The sequence below is a fragment of the Oncorhynchus tshawytscha genome, linkage group LG07 (assembly GCF_018296145.1).
Source record: "Oncorhynchus tshawytscha isolate Ot180627B linkage group LG07, Otsh_v2.0, whole genome shotgun sequence".
Taxonomy (NCBI): domain Eukaryota; kingdom Metazoa; phylum Chordata; class Actinopteri; order Salmoniformes; family Salmonidae; genus Oncorhynchus; species Oncorhynchus tshawytscha.
In genome coordinates this window covers 24068596-24086210 of record NC_056435.1, presented here as the reverse complement: position 1 = coordinate 24086210, position 17615 = coordinate 24068596, and the positions used below count along the sequence as shown (strand labels likewise).

General features: G+C 44.3%; 1 protein-coding gene across 6 annotated transcripts in view; it reads left to right on the top strand.

The window, feature by feature from the left end:
• Positions 1-17615, top strand: part of LOC112254161 (kinesin-like protein KIF21B) — a 114236-nt gene that overhangs the window by 83390 nt on the left and 13231 nt on the right. For 2 of the 6 annotated variants that reach the window (XM_042324203.1, XM_042324202.1), the window contains exons 17-30: positions 1380-1484; positions 2158-2323; positions 2502-2705; positions 2799-2900; positions 3604-3769; positions 3892-3952; positions 5070-5124; positions 5665-5876; positions 6124-6198; positions 6491-6601; positions 10728-10766; positions 16609-16745; positions 16956-17136; positions 17433-17597. In XM_042324203.1, coding sequence (XP_042180137.1) covers positions 1380-1484; positions 2158-2323; positions 2502-2705; positions 2799-2900; positions 3604-3769; positions 3892-3952; positions 5070-5124; positions 5665-5876; positions 6124-6198; positions 6491-6601; positions 10728-10766; positions 16609-16745; positions 16956-17136; positions 17433-17597 — 1779 coding nt within the window. The remainder of the gene's footprint in view (positions 1-1379; positions 1485-2157; positions 2324-2501; positions 2706-2798; positions 2901-3603; positions 3770-3891; positions 3953-5069; positions 5125-5664; positions 5877-6123; positions 6199-6490; positions 6602-10727; positions 10767-16608; positions 16746-16955; positions 17137-17432; positions 17598-17615) is intronic. The other 4 variants (XM_024426446.2, XM_024426445.2, XM_042324204.1 and 1 more) reach the window with 3 other exon arrangements.

The window sequence follows — 17615 nt, the reverse complement described above, 5'->3', positions numbered from 1 at the left end:
AGTGGACATCCTCCTAGGCCACACCACCTCAGTGCCAATAGTAGAGATCTGGTTCGTAGGCATATGATTACTGCATACAATAGCTGTAGGATCAGCAGAGGCATTCAGGGCAGTTAGATGGACATAAATTAAGTTACTTACATTGTGTCTACCAACGCCCCTGGTGTAATGTACATTTGCTGAAGCATTATGACAATTCTGCATCACAATGGTAGGGATTAGCTGAGCTGGGCTTGGGTCATTGATAAGTCATTGTCTCAACGCAGCCGTATATTGGATCAGGAACCCAAATGATTTGGGTTGGATCCCGTCCTCCTTGTAAAACGTGTTTTGTTTCCAAAAGGTATCGAAATTGTCAACAAAAGTTACAGCCATTGAGCTGCAATAATCACGTAGCCAGTTGTGAAGAGAAAGAATCCTGCTAAAGGGTTCAATGCCACTATTCAGAGAGGGCACAGGGTCAGATATGATGGGTCTTCTATTAGTGTCTAGCAGAGAGTCAATAAGCTCTTTAACATCCAGTTTAAACTGTTCAGAGCTGCCCTTCATCGTGTCATTAAAACCCACATGGACTATGATGGAAATCAATTCTATGTCCCGACGTAGTACATTCGGGAGCAGCTTAGTAATGTCATTTACTCGAGCTCCGAGATAGGACATTGTTCTTGCAGCAGGGACGGTCACATTTCCTTCCACCCATGACTGTATTTGTTAGTGACATGGTTGTTGGCTTCCTTCATTTTCAGTTCTGTGGCCTTCACTAAGTGAAAATGATTTATTTGTTTGACTTGCCTTTCTGACTGTACATTTATAATATAAATGAAGTGCTACAAACAAATGAATACAGATAAAATAACCAAACAGGTAGCAATTAACTAAGATATTACATTTATTATAATAATTAGCAAAAAAAAACTAAGTATCTTGCTTCGGAGTATGTGCTTTGTTTTGGTTGCCCGTTTGCTTTAAATGTCGCGTTCTGCTTTGAATATTCGCAAATACAGTAAGTGAACTGCTACTGGGTTTTATGTAGCATATTCTTTTCACGGTAATGTCCAAAATACATCAAATATTTCCCGTCCATTGAATTTCTTCTCACAATGTAATTTACGGAATGAAGTCTGTTGATTATACAGCAATTTACCATGACAATTACAAGATTGTTTTTAACAGTGTAGGAAATATGTTCCAGTGTGTTTTTGTTAAACAGTTGATATAAACACAACTTTCTTCCGCTTCATAGTTTTGTGTTGGTTGTTTTATATTGTGTTTCAGTTGAATTATAACTTGGTTTTATAATGTACAATTACAAAATAAATTAAAAAATAACTCCTCTCTCTGACTCTCTCTCCCTTTAACTCTCTCTCTCTCTCTCTCAGGACCTCAACCAAAGTGTCTAACATAGTGAGACAGTGGAACACCAAGATGAATGGCTACCTGGGAGAGAGCGAGGGGATTACTACCAACGGGACACAGGTTGTTGGGTAAGTCATGGCAGGGAGTGTGTGTGCCGTAGATTGTGAGGTCAGATGCAGAGCAGGGACTGGTGTGTGTGTGTATCTGGTGTGTGTACATGTTTTTGATGCATCGCCAGGTGAGAGAAAGGATGTGTGTGTGTGTGTGTGTGTGTGTGTGTGTGTGTGTGTGTGTGTGTGTGTGTGTGTGTGTGTGTGTGTGTGTGAGAGTGTCAATGTGAGGCGTGTGTGTGTGTGTGTGTGTGTGTGTGTGTGCCTGCGAGCCTGCAAGGTCAGATTGAGATTAGGTATGACTCTGTTGACATTTACTTAGCCAAGGCTTTCATCAGCTTCAATAAAGTTTTATTCAATTTTACAAAGCCATTTATCGAATTCCCTTCAAAATGAATTGACAGGAGTGACTTACTTAGTCTGATCATCTTTCTCCTTCCTCCTCTTCCTCCCTCTCCTTCCCTCCTACTCTCTCCTTTCTTCCCCCACCTCTACCTATCCCCCTCTTTCCCTCGCTCCTCTACCTTCTCCCTCTCTTCCCCCCCTCTCCTCCTTCCTTCCTCACTCCCTGCTCCCCTCCTCTCTCTTCCCCTACTCCAGCAGCAGCACTAAGGATTGATATAGCTGTGAAATGATTGACAGTTGACCTGTATTGTAACGTCCCGAACTGTATCTTTCTCTCTCTGTGCAGCAGTAGGACGCGTGTCCAGCAGCGCAAGGGTGTTCTCGTGGGCAGCAGTAGTTTCTCCAAGGCGGCCCGTCAGAAGTGGCAGACTCTAGAGAGGAGGATCCTGGACATCGTCATGCAGAGGATGACCATCACCAACGTCGAGGCCGACATGGACCGACTCATCAAGGTACTGTGATGTCACTTCCTTTGCACTCTAGGGAGACTCCCTCTTAACTTTTAGTGCATTGCGATGCACTTGCGAACTCATTATTGCTGACTTCCTTCACAACATGCATCATTCCTCTCCGTCTGTTAATGATCTGGCTAACATGTTTTTTTCTTTCTCTCTCTTGTGTGTGAGACAGAAACGAGAGGAGCTGTCTGTGCAGCAGGAGGCACTCTTGCGTAAAAGGCAGGTGCTTATGGCTGAGGGGGAGGGGCCTGACGGGGAGGACCGCCTAGTCCAGGAAATGAACGAGGACATTGAGGTTCTGAATGCAAACATCGACTACATCAACGACAGCCTATCAGACTGCCAGGCAACCATCGTTCAGATAGAGGAGACCAAGGTGAGAACACATGCACACACATTAGTGTAAAATGTCCTAGTTCTGGTGTACGGAGCTCTGTGCGGCCTACTGAAGCCTGGGTGTTTCCTACAGGATGAGCTGGACTCGGTGGACACCTCAGTGGTCATCAGCTCCTGCTCTCTGGCTGAGGCTCGACACCTCCTGGACCACTTCCTCAAGGCCTCCATTGACAAGGTAACTAACATGGGCCACGACCCAGGACCATCTGGTGGCTACAGTAGATCATAGTTTATAGTCCAGATATACCATAACACACACACTCCAAACTAATGTCTACTGAACATTCTCAACTTGGAAATAGTCCCTATCAGCTCCTCATCAGTTTACAATTATTTTGGCAAATGTTGTGCAAGTGGACACCCGTTTCAGGGAGGGTTGGCCAGTAGTTTATCTCTCGTGGAAAGATTCTGCATGTAAGCTGAGAGAATCAGTCGGGACTGAATGGGATGTGTAGTATAACGAGCAGCATTAGTTCCGGTGTTTGGTTTTTCAGTCACTGGTTATTTGGACAAATCGCTATTTCGCAGGTGTTAGCATCTTTTGATTTTGAAGGGGAGGGGACATTCTTGCAAAACTTGGTAACTTGCAAAAGAGAGATGGGTGGAGCTCCTCATTCTGGTTCCGCTCCTCTTTCTAGTATTTCCTGATTTCTTCTCTTAACATGTATGGACCAGAACTAAAGTCTCACGTGATTGGTCAGCTGCTCGATTAAGTTCTGGGTTAAACAAGGTTAGCCAGAAGTAGTTAATAGCTGTATAGTTGATATATGCCCCCCTCTGCTGGCCTTTCCAGGGACTGCAGGAAGCTCAGATCACTTGTAGTAATGGTGTTAGTAACTATTGTGTGTGTGTGTGTGTGTGTGTGTGTGTGTGTGTAGGGTTTACAGGTGGCTCAAAAGGAGTCTCAGATCCGTCTGTTGGAGGGCCAGCTGAGACAGACAGATATGATTGGCTCTGCCCATAACCACATCATCCTGGACGCGCTGAGAGAAAAGGCTGAGTGTATCCCCGAGCTGCAGGCACTCATACACAACGTACAGCAGGGTGAGGACACGCACCTAGCATGCTCACTCACTCACTCACTCACTCACTCACTCACTCACTCACTCACTCACTCACTCACTCACTCACCCACTGTTTCTTCATGTTTCTATCTGTGTTCACAGAGAATGGTTATGTTAGCACCGACGAGGAGCCTTTAGAGTTTAGCCAGGCCTCTGACGGCAGGTAAGATCCGCTTCTGGGGGCCTCATTTATAACAGTTGCGTAAATGTAACACTAAATGTCTACGTGCGCCATTTCTGAAAAGACTGCGCACGCACAAAAATCTGGAGATTTATTAACTTGGCGCACACCATACATATGCATATTTCCCGTTCTAAATCAGACCTGACGTTAGTGCGCGTGTGAACAAGCATCATAACTCCGCCTGTAAACACCCATAATTCACCTTTTTATGGTGTCAATAACACCCTTATTTGCTCTACACTTTGGAAGTATTGGAATTAGGCCGAGACAGTATCTAAAGCAAATGGCAACGGTGAACTTGATCAAATGTCTTCTCTTGCAGTTACTTTTGCTTCATCTGACCCTTTCAAATTGTTGGTGACCTGTAAACCGGTCGTTTGAATGCAGTAATGTTTGCATTCACTTTGGTTGAGGTGGTCCTGAGAGAGAGAGAGAGAGAGAGTCAGAGAAAGATTTTTTTTTTACCTTTATTTTCTTCAACAAGTAATTGTACATTATAAAACCAGGTTATAATTCAACTGAAACACAATATAAAACAACCAACACAAAACTATGAAACGGAAGAAAGTTTTTAAAAAAGTTGTGTTTATATCAACTGTATCACACACTGGAACCTATTTCCTACACTGTTAAAAACAATCTTGTAATTGTCATAGTAAATTGTTGTAAAATCAACAGACTTCATTCATACTGTTTGAACTGAATACAGTAGATTACTGTAAATTACATTGTGGGAAGAAATTCAATGGACGGGAAAATGTTGATGTATTTTGGACATTACCGTAAAAAAAATGCTTCATATGCGACGCAGTCCTTCCAACGACTAGAAACCGGACGTACGTGCAGTTTGTGGGAGGTACAAGCACGTTCTCAAGTCAAGTTTAGTTTTTTAGAAATGGCCAACTTTTGCATGACAACTGGCGCGCACGCATGTTCTGGAGCATATGTGGTTCATTCCCAACGTTTTATAAAGGAGGCCCCCTTGAACCCCCACACCACATACTCATCGTCACTCATTTTCCGTGTGCGGTTACATTTCTTGTTTTCTCTCTCTCTCTCTCTCTCTCTCTCTCTCTCTCTCTCTCTCTCTCTTCAGTGTGTCTCGGATGAAGTCCTCAGCTAGTCAGGATGACTGCAAGCTGAAGGTTCAGGTAGGTGAACGTGTGTTTCAGGTGTAGGCTGCATGGCGTCTGTCTCCTCTGGTCAGCGGTTATTTGTTGTTGTTGTTTATTTCACGCCGACTCGTATGACATGTTTGTGGATACAGCTACAGCACTGGAGGAGATTCCGTCGACTGAACAAAGTCGAGGTTGTTGTCAGTGAAATCATATCTGTAGTTGTACTCAGCTGCCAGGAGATGGCAGCCTCTGCACCTGAGTCATTATGGCTATGGTAGTGGCCTTCACAGAACCCCAAGATAACTAAACCCCTCTATCCCAAGCAGTGGAGGCTGCAGAGGGGAGGATGGCTCATAATAATGGCTGGAATGGAGCGAAAGGAATGGTATCAAACAATGGAAACCGTGTGATTGATGTGTTTGATACTGTTCCACTTATTCCACTCCAGCCATTACCACCAGCCCGTCCTCCCGAATGAAGGTTCCACCCACCACTTGTGATCCCAAGGTATAGTTTGTTCTATTGAATGCGTAATTGGACATTTTTCTTCCTACTCTTTCCGCCTCTCCCCAGAGTGAGCCCCGTCTGTCAGCCCAGATGAAAGCGGTATCGGCAGAGTACCTGGGTCCCGTGTTAGACCCGTCCACTAAGAACATCACCAAGTCCCTGGCCTCCCTAACAGACATCCAGGAGAACGGCGGCTCAGGTGGCCTGAGCCTCACTCTCCCCATCTTTAGAGACAGAGTGTCCAGGACCATCAGCCTGCCTGTCCGGGGACACACCTTGTGAGTCTTAGGCTATGGTGCACTGTTCCTTATGAGGAGTTCCAATATGGCAGATGGTGGCTTCAGAACAGCGCCACTTGTCCACCATCTAGGGAATCTGTTTCTATGGTCGCAATACTTGCCAATGCTAGCTTGCTATGGCTATACATGGCAGTGTCACATGCTAATTCTAACAATCTGCTACTGTATGCTAATGCTTATTTTCGCTCTATCTCGTGATCTCTCTCGCTCTGTGTGTGTTTATCAGTCCTCGACAGTCTCGGGGGGGTGACACCTCCCCTTTAACAAGGAGGAAGTCTTATGACCGAGGCCAGTCTTACAGGTAGCTAACTCTCCCCCTCAACTAATCAGTAACCAATACATTGTTTAGTTGAATCTCTTTCCACAGATCCTTTTACCAGTGTTCCTGCATTATTGTATTCCTTTTTAATTATGTGACATGTGTTGTGACCCATGTGAAATGCACATTAAATAAATCTGTCTTGATCAATCAATCAATCTGTTGAATATGAGACTGAAACCAAAAACTGGAAAACATGCTGTTCTCATCATCTCCCGCATCTCTCCACCCCTCCCCCTCCCCCGCACCCTTCCCACCTATCGCTCTCTCACAGAAATGCTGATGGGCATACTCCCCCATCCTCCCCCCCTCTCAGAACCAGAAACGACCGCAATGTCTTTTCAAGGCTCACCAGCAACCAGAGCCAAGGCTCCGCACTGGACAAGTAAGTACACACACACACACACACAAACACGCACACGCACACTGTCAGTTCGAGACGCCTCAACATAGGGAATAGGGTGCCATTTGGAACCCATCCTATGTCTTTTGATTTCATAACAGTCTTCAGGCAGTCTCGAGTCAGCTGTGGAAGTCGACTTACATCCTTGAATGCATTGACTATAAGTTGTTTTGTATACACTGAGTGTCTGCTACATGACTAAAATATACGATGTTGAGAGTGCTCTTCTGAAAATAATTCAAATATATACTCTATTTGTTCAATCTAAGTGTTTGACTTTTTCCTCCTTAGATCAAAATAAGCCTCGAGCAAATTCCCTTTTCCTCTACACTGTAACAGAAAACTAAATTATACTGTAATTTGGGATATTATTAAGAGTAAAATACTTAAAATGTACAGGGGACAGATTGGAGTGGCAGCATGTCTTAAATGGTTGAGCATTTCACCATGTCCATGAAGGTCTGTAGTCACTGTCAGTTTGGAAGCCTTTGCCTAGAAGTGCAAGTGATTATAAAATACAGCATTTGAATGAACATTTGGTGATGTGTAAACACATAACCTAGCAGCTAACCTGCTTGCACCAGTCCCTTGTAATTACAGTAAAATATTGTGAAATCCAAAACCCCTCCCCTTAATAAATGTCATTCATCCATTCATTTATTTATTCATTCTGATTATGGTAGCATTTGCTTTTACTGTATAATACGTGAAATGTTATGGGTATTGTACACCGTACTTGCTTTGATACCATATTTACATTATAGTACATGTGCTGTAATATGAAATGGAAAATGTTCACTTGCCACTGAGCTGCCTGTAAATTACTGTCAAATTCCCGGCAACCCCTTTACAGTGTAGTGTTCCGTTCTTTTCCCAATCAATTCTAATTCTCAGCCCTGGAAATGGCATCTGTTAATTTTCAGCCTCTGAATTGTTTGTGTAATTTCACATCTTTATTAATCTTGCTATAGGTTGTTGAGTTTATTGATCCGGTGTAGTAAGTGGTGGGTAGCAAGAGTGCGTGCACATTTGTGCGTGTGTGTACTAGGGAGGTTGGTCTACGGCTGGCTGATAACGCTTATGGATTCTCTCGATCTTCACCCAGGAGTAGTTCATTGAGCGCAGAGGAACTTGTTTAGATTCCTCTCTGGGATGTTGTCAGCAGGCAGCCATTTTGTTCTGATTTGAGTTGAGTGCTGGTGGATAGGATACAGTTTTAGGCGTGTAGCTGCACCATCAGGGCCATGTTTCACAAATGTGTTACGTTACATGGTTTATTGTTGGTTTGATGTTTGCCGAAACTGGGAGGTTGATCAAATTTGGCCCATAGTGTTTGACAGTAGAGGATGAGGTGTGGGCTGGAAAGTTGGGTTTATCATGAGTTTTAGTTACAGGGCATTTTTTTTTCAATTGGTGTATTATGTTTAGCATGGTTTTCACATCAGCGTGTTTTTGGAACAGTTTTACATCCATCTGGTATGTTTTGACAAGAATCGATCCAAGTTATTACGTTTCTTTTCACACTGAGTGGGTTCACTTTGCTTTGGGTTTTCTTATGTTTATTAATTTATCCAAGTCTTCCTCTTCACATAAGGTTGAAGTCGAGAAGTTTACATACACCTTAGCCAAATACATTTCAACTCAGTTTTTCACAATTCCTGACATTTAATCCAAGTAAAAATTGTCTGTCTTAGGTCAGTTAGGATCACCACTTTATTTTAAGAATGTGAAATGTCAGAATAATTGTAGAAATAATTATTTATTTAAGCTTTTATTTCTTTCATCACATTCCCAGTGGGTCAGAAGTTTACATACACTCAATTAGTATTTGGTAGCATTGCCTTTAAATAGTTTAACTTGGGTCAAACGTTTCGGGTAGCCTTCCACAAGCTTCCCACAATAAGTTGGGTGAATTTTGGCCCATTCTTCCTGACAGAGCTGGTGTAACTGAGTCAGGTTTGTAGGCACACGCTTTTTCAGTTCAGCCCACAAATGCTCTATAGGATTGAGTTTGTTGACTTTGTTGTCCTTAAGCCATTTTGCCACAACTTTGGAAGTATGCTTGGGGTCATTGTCCATTTGGAAGACCCATTTGCTGTTGTTCTGGGATTGATTTGCACTTTTCGCACCAAAGTACATTCATCTCTAGGAGACAGAACGTGTCTCCTTCCTGAGCGGTATGATGGCTGCGTGGTCCCATGGTGTTTATACTTGCATGCTATTGTTTGTACAGATGAACGTGCTCCCAAGGATGAGCCAGACTTGTGGAGGTCTACAATTTTTTTTCTGAGGTCTTGGCTGATTTCTTTTGATTTTCCCATGATGTCAAGCAACGAGGCACTAAGTTTGAAGGTAGGCCTTGAAATACATCCACAGGTACACCTCCAATTTACTCAAATTATGTCTATTATCCTATCAGAAGCTTCTAAAGCCATGACATCATTTTCTGGAATCTTCCAAGATGTTTAAAGGCACAGTCAACTTAGTGTGTGTAAACTTCTGACCCACTGGAATTGTGATATAGTGAATTATAAGTGAAATAATCTCTGTAAACAATTGTTGGAAAAATGACTTGTGTCATGCACGAAGTAGATGTCCTAACCAACTTGCCAAAACTATAGTTTGTTAAGAAGAAATTTGTGGAGTGGTTGAAAATCGAGTTTTAATGACTACAGCCTAAGTGAATGTAAACTTCCCGACTTCAACTGTATCTTATTGCACTACTGATATCTTCCTCATTAGGAATATTCCTCAATATTCCTGATCTGCTCCTGTCCTCACAAAACAATGACATCTGTATGATGACAGGTTCTGAATCTGAATAGGTGTAATCTGATTTCAAACCCATGACCCACAAACCTTCTTAAAATCGTTTCTCAGAGATGGAAGGATGCCCGACGTTGCTGACAGACAGATTTTCATATGGAGTACAGTTGCACATTTGCACTTACAAAAGCCATGCATTAATATGCTGGCCACTAATAACCATACCCCAATAAACCTTTTACAGTATTACAAATCAAATACTATGGCTGAATTTATGAAGGTTTTGTTATGTTGCCTTCCAACAGCTTTGCTCCCTACAGACATTCTTTAATGCCCAACTGGCATTACAAAGCCTGCTCTCTCATAGTAACAATCCTGCGAAATGAGCAGTAAAATATTTATAATGTGCGTCCAAATGGCACCCTATTCCCTTTATAGTGCACTACTTTTGACCAGGGCTCTTTTTAAATGTTTTATTTAACCTTTATTTAACTAGGCAAGTCAGTTAAGAACAAATTCTTGTTTACAATGACGGCCTACAAATGGAATAGGGTGCCATTTGGGACAGGATGATAGTGTAAAACCGCCTTTTATTGCAGCGCTTGCAGTGTTTTCCCTAGTTTACAACTCCGGGAATAGGCGGTACGCCAGAGCAGATCTTTCCCACAGAGACAGCCAAGAGTGGTGGGTTCTCCTGTGACGTCCAGTCTGAATGACAACCCTGTCCTCCAATCAACTGCCTTCTACCTGCTGATAACGCAATCCCCTCTCTCTGGCCTGCCCCTTCCTCCTCCTCTACTTCCTGGTTATCCCAGTAACCCCTCCCTCTCTTATTGCACTTCTGTTTTATCCCTTCCTTCTTTAATCCAGACCCAAACTGCTAAACCCTCCTATTGTAGCAACTTTTTTTATCTCCCCCCACCCTAATCCTAACCCCGCCGTGGGCTAGTGTGAGTGCCATGCCATCTCTACTACTTTGTCTTGTCACATTCTAAAACAGGCTGTCACTCAGGCTAGCCATGGTCTAGATGGCAAATCGCTGTATACCCTTACCCACCCCTATCCCCAAGCCTAACCCTAACCCGCATCTTAACCTTACCTGTATAACCCTTCCTCCTCTAGCCATCGAGCTAAACTCCTCTCCTCTCCTCTCCTCTCCTCTCCTCTCCTCTCCTCTCCTCTCCTCTCCTCTCCTCTCCTCTCCTCTCCTCTCCTCTCCTCTCCTCTCCTCTCCTCTCCTCTCCTCTCCTCTCCTCTCTCTGCTCCTAACTCTGTTGATGTTGCTCCTAACCTCCTTTCCTTTCCTATCCTGCTCCTAACCGTGCTCCTGTTCTGTCTTCAGGTCGGATGACAGCGACTCCTCTCTCTCGGAGGTGCTCAGGTAGAGATATCTGTCTGTCTCTGTCATTCTGTCTCTTCTCTTGCCTGTTTGGCCAGTCACTCAGCTGGCCACTCCTCCTTTTCTGGGGTGGGCAGAGTCGATGTGGAGCATGCTTTAACCTCATCGGTCCCCTCTCACCTTCCTCCAATCCCCTTCCACCTGTGTGGTGTTATATTCCTGTGGTGCCCCTCCCCACTACACATGGGATCTGAATGAACCTTTTTCGTCTGGAGAGCTTGGGTTAAGTAATAACCCTTTTGGGTGAGGGCAGTTACATTCATTCAAGCTACACAGGATAATGATTCTGAGAGGATAGCATCTATGAACCATTGACAGCACATAAATAGACCTTGTTAACATCTTAAAAAAGGATGTGTTAAAAACATCACAATTTTTATTTTTTTTGCTAACCCAGGGCTGAGTAAACATTGGATAGCACACATACTGGGTTATTTTGACCCAGCCAGTTGGGTTCCGTGAATAACCCAACATGTTGGGTTGTTAGGATTACCCAAACATGGGTTAATTTAACCATCAGTTGGGTATTTTTTTTTTATCTTCCTGCTGGGTTGACCTAGCAGTTGGGTCTTTTTGAAGTAGGTTAGCAGTTTTTTAGTCATTAATCTTGTTCTGGAGGCAGCTCTGCAGAGTGGTCACTAGCTGGCACAGTCACAAAGTCAATGAAATCAGATTTTAAGCCTTAACCTTAACCACATTGCTAACCCTAATGCCTGAAGGCTTCCACATGCTTTGGTTAGGCTGGCGCTGACACCTAGCCGAATTGGAACAAGTGTGCTCACATACACCCTAACAATAGTACTGTTTGTCCATATTGAGACGACATTGCCAGTATACACTTCTTCAGAATAGTCTGAATTTGGACGTTTTTGACATGGAGATCTTAGCCGCACAATTTACGTGTTTGGTGCGCTATTTCTCAAGTGAAGAATGTGCATTGAAATAAGTTGTCTATATTTGAATGACGACAAACACTTCATTGAAGAATCTCAGAGAGTCCACACAACTATCTAACCAGTGAACATCACCGACGAAGTGGCGTAGACTTTGGATTCCGAACTTCGGCATGCCCCCGAAAAATGTTTTGGTGCAGAAAACAGCTGAAAAGAACCTTATGAAGGACAAATCGAACAAAATGTCGCAAAATAACGTTGTAATATACGTACGAACTGTTTCGGATGGGAAGCATGCGGACGCCTTAAACCTAATCTTAAATCATAACCAATGTTAACTTTGCAGCTGGCCCATCTAGCGGATATCGCTCAGTTCTGCCTCCAGGGCAAGAATTCATGAGAATAAAGGTTCACCTGCCTTTTGCAACGGTTATCCTTAGGTTATTTTCGGGAGCCATGGCTTTTTAGGGGTGTGGCTTTCAGAGATCTTATTGTCCACCCGTGAGAGTAAATGCCATTCCTGTTCAATCATGTTACATTCACATACTGTAAATAAAAACGTTTCTTTACATTATTGTTGTTCCATTTTACACCTTGTAGAATCTTAACATTATTTATTACATATTATAATAAGGTGGTATCTATCCCAAAATATGTTTTGTGTGTTTTATGTAACTCATACTTCTGTGGGCCTCATTGAAGCTACGTAAATGTCAATGTTGAACCTAAAAATGTGATAACTATACAACAGAGCAGTTAAACAGGAATGACATTTACTCTCATGGATGGCTAAAAACAAGATCTGCTCTGACTGCTGTGTAGTGCCACTGTTTAAACTCTCTTTCCCCAGACTGTAAAATCGGAATTGCATTTCCGCGCCGACATAATCAATCACTGTTTTTAATAACCCTTTCAGAAAGTTCAGAATGACATACGGACACTTGGAATTGCCCAAAAACAGTGGGCTGCGCCAACAATGAATAATTTAACCCTTGTGGGGGTGCTCTAGTTGATATGTTCAGTGGTTATTGCAGTGCCCTTGATTTGTTATGGGACCACACAACTTGCCCTGAGCCTCACAGCTATTTCAACCTGTAATAACTTGCCCATTGCAAACCAGGATGAAAATCTGGCAACTTTAGAATGACGACGAATTTTTGCCGACTTTTCTATTGCCGGCAACAAAGCCTGTACTTTTAATCATAATAACGGGAATGTGTTTCAAAAGTCCCGCCAATCCCCTCAGTATAAAGATCACCTTTCGTTCCGGCTTTGGCACGCGTTAAATCATACACATTGTACACGTTACATTACACACAAAAACGACGTCAGCCGCCTGGAGTTTGACTGTAGCCAACGTCTTATTCGTCATAACAAGGTCATTGTTTACAAGGAATGGCGAGCTAAAAAAATAGCTTATGGTTGTGAATGTGAGGGGGAAAAAACAAGACAGTCCATTTTGTCCACCTTTTTGACGCATAAAGATCCTATTCAATTACAAGAGGGGCCATCTCCTAAACGTTCAACGTTCCAGAATGGGGTGAAAGTGGCAGGCGTAATTGGTCTGGGAGAAATCCGAACCAGTCTAATTGGAATGAAAGTCAGTAGAGGCATAATCCTGATTTTAATTATGCAAGGAAATAAAAGTAATGCATGTGATGTAGCAGAAATTGTGTAATAGAATTATTGTCAACCTAAAATATTGTCATATAATTATTATACAGTTTTATACACATGTTCTGTGTAAATAGTGTCTTTAAATATATGTGAACAGAACACAACAACAGGATCAAAATTGCCGGCTGCGCACAACATGTGTATAATACCCTTTACAGACAGACTACGGTATATGCTGCCTATAACAAAAACATATGTGGTAAAGAAGAATGTGGTAAAGATGACACTGTTTGAATTGGGTTCTTTTACACATTGCCCAATTTTTTAAATTTTTTATTTATTTTAAAGGCGACAATTCGTAAAGTCTGTCTGTAAAGGGTGAAAGTCTCCAATAACACAAGTAGATGACGGGAGAGAGGAAAGAAGGAAAAGAGGTATGTGGATATTTCGAGCCTGAAAACCCTCTAGGCTATTCTTAGCCGGTTGTCGCCGTCAACTCTCTCGGTGTCTCTCTCTCTCTCTCGGTGTCTCTCTCTCTCTCTCGGTCTCTCTCTCTCTCTCTCGGTGTCTCTCTCTCTCTCTCGGTGTCTCTCTCTCTCTCTCGGTGTCTCTCTCTCTCTCTCGGTGTCTCTCTCTCTCTCTCGGTGTCTCTCTCTCTCTCTCGGTGTCTCTCTCTCTCTCGGTGTCTCTCTCTCTCTCTCTCTCTCTCTCTCTCTCTCTCTCTCTCTCTCTCTCTCTCTCTCTCTCTCTCTCTCTCTCTCTCTCTCTCTCTCTCTCTCTCTCGGTCTCTCTCTCTCTCTCTCGGTGTCTCTCTCTCTCTCTCGGTGTCTCTCTCTCTCTCTCGGTGTCTCTCTCTCTCTCTCTCTCTCTCTCTCTCTCTCTCTCTCTCTCTCGGTGTCTCTCTCTCTCTCTCTCTCTCTCTCTCTCGGTGTCTCTCTCTCTCTCTCTCTCTCTCTCTCTCTCCCTCTCCCTCTCCCTCTCCCTCTCTCTCTCTCTCTCTCTCTCTCTCTCTCTCTCTCTCTCTCTCTGATAATCTAACATACGTAGAGATTGTAGAGATAAAGAAATAGACTTTATAGATCAATCTCACTTATCACCGCTCTAATCATCGTACTGACAGTCTTATTACACCTCTCTGGTTTTCATCACATTTATACATAGATAATGACATTATCATAGACGGATCTCCATCTTATCTCATTATATGGGAAGCCAGGTTTGGAACGTTCAGAACCACACAACACACAGGCAATACCTTCCATTACATTCTTTTATTTCAGGATAGCAGAAATGGAATAACTAATGTAAGGACCCTGTTTTGAAAGGCTTTTGAGGTCAGGTCCTCTGTTCTCTCCTTGGAATGAGCGATCAGAAAAAGACACTGGTTGATTGATTGGGCAGAGTGTCCACACAACTATCTAACCAATGGGAATAGTGAATAGAAGCACTCTTTCAGAGCCTATTGGCTCACTTGTGAAAGTTCCCCTGCTCTCCCTGGACATAAGGTTCATTCAGAAGACAGCCCTCTTATCCATAAACCCAGTGTCCAGTTCCAAACCAACAGATTTTGATTTGGAATTGGGTCGATATATACTAGCCCTGTCACACCTAACCTCCATCCTACCTTTACCCCCTCCCTCCTCTGTGACAAGACAAAGGCCTGGTTCCAATCAACCACTCACAGTCCATTTGGAATGGATCTAGGCCACAGACAGAGAAGGAGAGGGGGTCTGATGTGACAGCCCCCCCCCCTCCCCCATTCTCTCACTCACACACCTGTCCCAGAAGCCTCTGCCTTCGCCTGAACACTGAACTGGGATTGGCTCAAAAGGGGCAAGGGCAAGAACCACGAGCTAGCTCACTCTTGATTGGTGGAGATGCTGCATGTACTGTAGATGCCACAAGTTGATGTTGTTGTTTTTTGAGTTGGCTGTTGCCGGGCTGTCGTTGAGTTCTGCTTCTTCTTTGGCGCCGCGAACCGCCGCCATTCTCTATCATCATTTGAATGAGCTGCACTGTGTTTCTGTAGAATTTGTCATTTTTGGGGGTTGTTTTGTGTTTCAGTACATTTGCGTTTTCGAGACTATAGCTGACATGCATGCAGCTTCTCTTTCTCGCATCACTGTGATTGGCCTAGGCTGGTCTAGCAGCCGTGACATGCTGTTCACCTGTTTTACCCGCACAAATCACGCCACTACTATACATAGGGAGAGAGGGGAAATATATCCCTATGGGACAAAGGGAAGTGTGTGTGTGTGTGTGTGTGTGTGTGTGTGTGTGTGTGTGTGTGTGTGTGTGTGTGTGTGTGTGTGTGTGTGTGTGTGTGTGTGTGTGTGTGTGTGTGTGTGTGTGTGTGTTTGAGGGGTCCAGGGAGACAGATCTGTCCCAGTTTTGCCTTTAATCACTGGTCCCTTTATCCCCACTCACTCCTGTCGCTCTCTCTCTCTAGTCCCCCCTCTCTTTCCATCCATCCCTGTGTCTCACTTGGCCGGCTCCCCGAGTGCTCTGGCAGTGAGAAATTAAAGAGGGAGAGAAAGGAATAAAGGAGAGAGAGAGAGGGAGAGGTGGAGGGATAGACAGAAAGGGGGAGAGAGAGACAGAGGTAGAGAGGGATGATGAAGGAAAGAAAAAGAGGGATGGGGTAGAGGGAGAGAGAGGGAAGGATGGCAAGAAAGAGCCAGGCTAAAGAGAGAGGGAAGGATGGCAAGAAAGAGCCAGGCTAAAGAGAGAGGGAGAGAGAGAGGGAAGGATGGCAAGAAAGAGCCAGGCTAAAGAGAGAGGGAAGGATGGCAAGAAAGAGCCAGGCTAAAGAGAGAGGGAAGGATGGCAAGAAAGAGCCAGGCTAAAGAGAGAGGGAGAGAGAGAGGGGAATGGAGAGACAAAGGGAAACGGGAGGAAGAGGCTCCTTATCTCTGAGAGGTTTTTTTTTCTTCACTGCCAGCCAGGAGATGGATGGTTTTAGACCAGGCTCTCTAATTGAGCTTCCACAAAAGAGAGGGATAGAGAGGAACGGGTGGGTACAGAGAGGGAGGGAATGGGAGGGAGTGGTTATATCTGTTTATCTCCAGCAGGGGGCATGATAGAGCTGTGCTCCTTTTGACCTGGCTGGAGTTTCTAAGTGTGTGTGTTGCACATTTGTGTGGGTTCTGTGTGTTCATTCATTGAGGTGTGGAGCCGATCTTTTCATATTTGATGAAGTGTGTATGAGCTGTTTTGTATCTGTGCAGGGTTAGTGGTCTGTGTGTTAGTGTTTGTGTGTGTGTGTGTGTGTGTGTGTGTGTGTGTGTGACGGTGTGTGTGTGCGTCTCCCTCAGGGGTGTGATCACTCCCACGGGGGGAGTGAAGGGGGGACGGACGGCGCCCCTCCAGTGTTCAGCCATAGCAGAGGGACACTCTAAACCTGTCCTCTGTGTGGACGCTACAGATGAACTGCTCTTCACTGGATCCAAAGGTACAACAACAATGTCCTAACTCGGACCATGGGATGCCTTTTGTCTTTGGAAACAAACATAAATTGGTGAAAGCGATCATGTTTAACCTTATGGACTATCAGTCCTTGCATCCATAGCTCCAGTCCCATCCCTTTATAGAAAAACCAAGTGGCGGTGCTGCCAGTGTTTAGATGTTTTTGACCCGTCTCTTCTCTCTCGTTTCTCGACAGACCGGACGTGTAAGATGTGGAACCTGGTGACGGGACAGGAAATCGTCACGCTGAAAGGGCACCCCAATAACGTGGTCTCAGTCAAATACTGTTCCTCCTCCTGCCTCGTCTTCTCTGTCTCCACCTCCTACATCAAGGTCTGGGACATACGAGACTCTGCCAAGTGTGTCCGCACCCTCACGTGAGTGGCTCGCTGTGTGTCTTTCCACCAATCACAGCTCACCTTAACCACCCTCACTGATCAGTCAGTGCTACTCTGTAACAGTCCAGACATGTTTATGGCCAAGCTGAACGAACCAATGTTTACCAAAGATCAAGATCTCTCTCTTTCTCTCCCGCTATCCCTCTCTCTCTTTCTCTCACTCTCTACCCCCCAACCCCCACATCGCTCTCGCTCTCTCTCTCTCTTTCTCTCTCTCTCTCTCTCTCTCTCTCTCTCTCTCTGTCTCTGTCTCTCTGTGTGTGTCCCCTCTCCAGGTCTTCAGGCCAGGTGATATCAGGGGATGCGTGTGTGGGCACCACCACCCGTACCATCACGGTGGCACAGGGTGAATACCAGATCAACCAGATAGCTCTCAATCCCTCTGGCTCTGTTCTCTATGCTGCTGCTGGTAACACCGTACGCACCTGGGACCTCAACAGGTAACAGAAGGACACTGG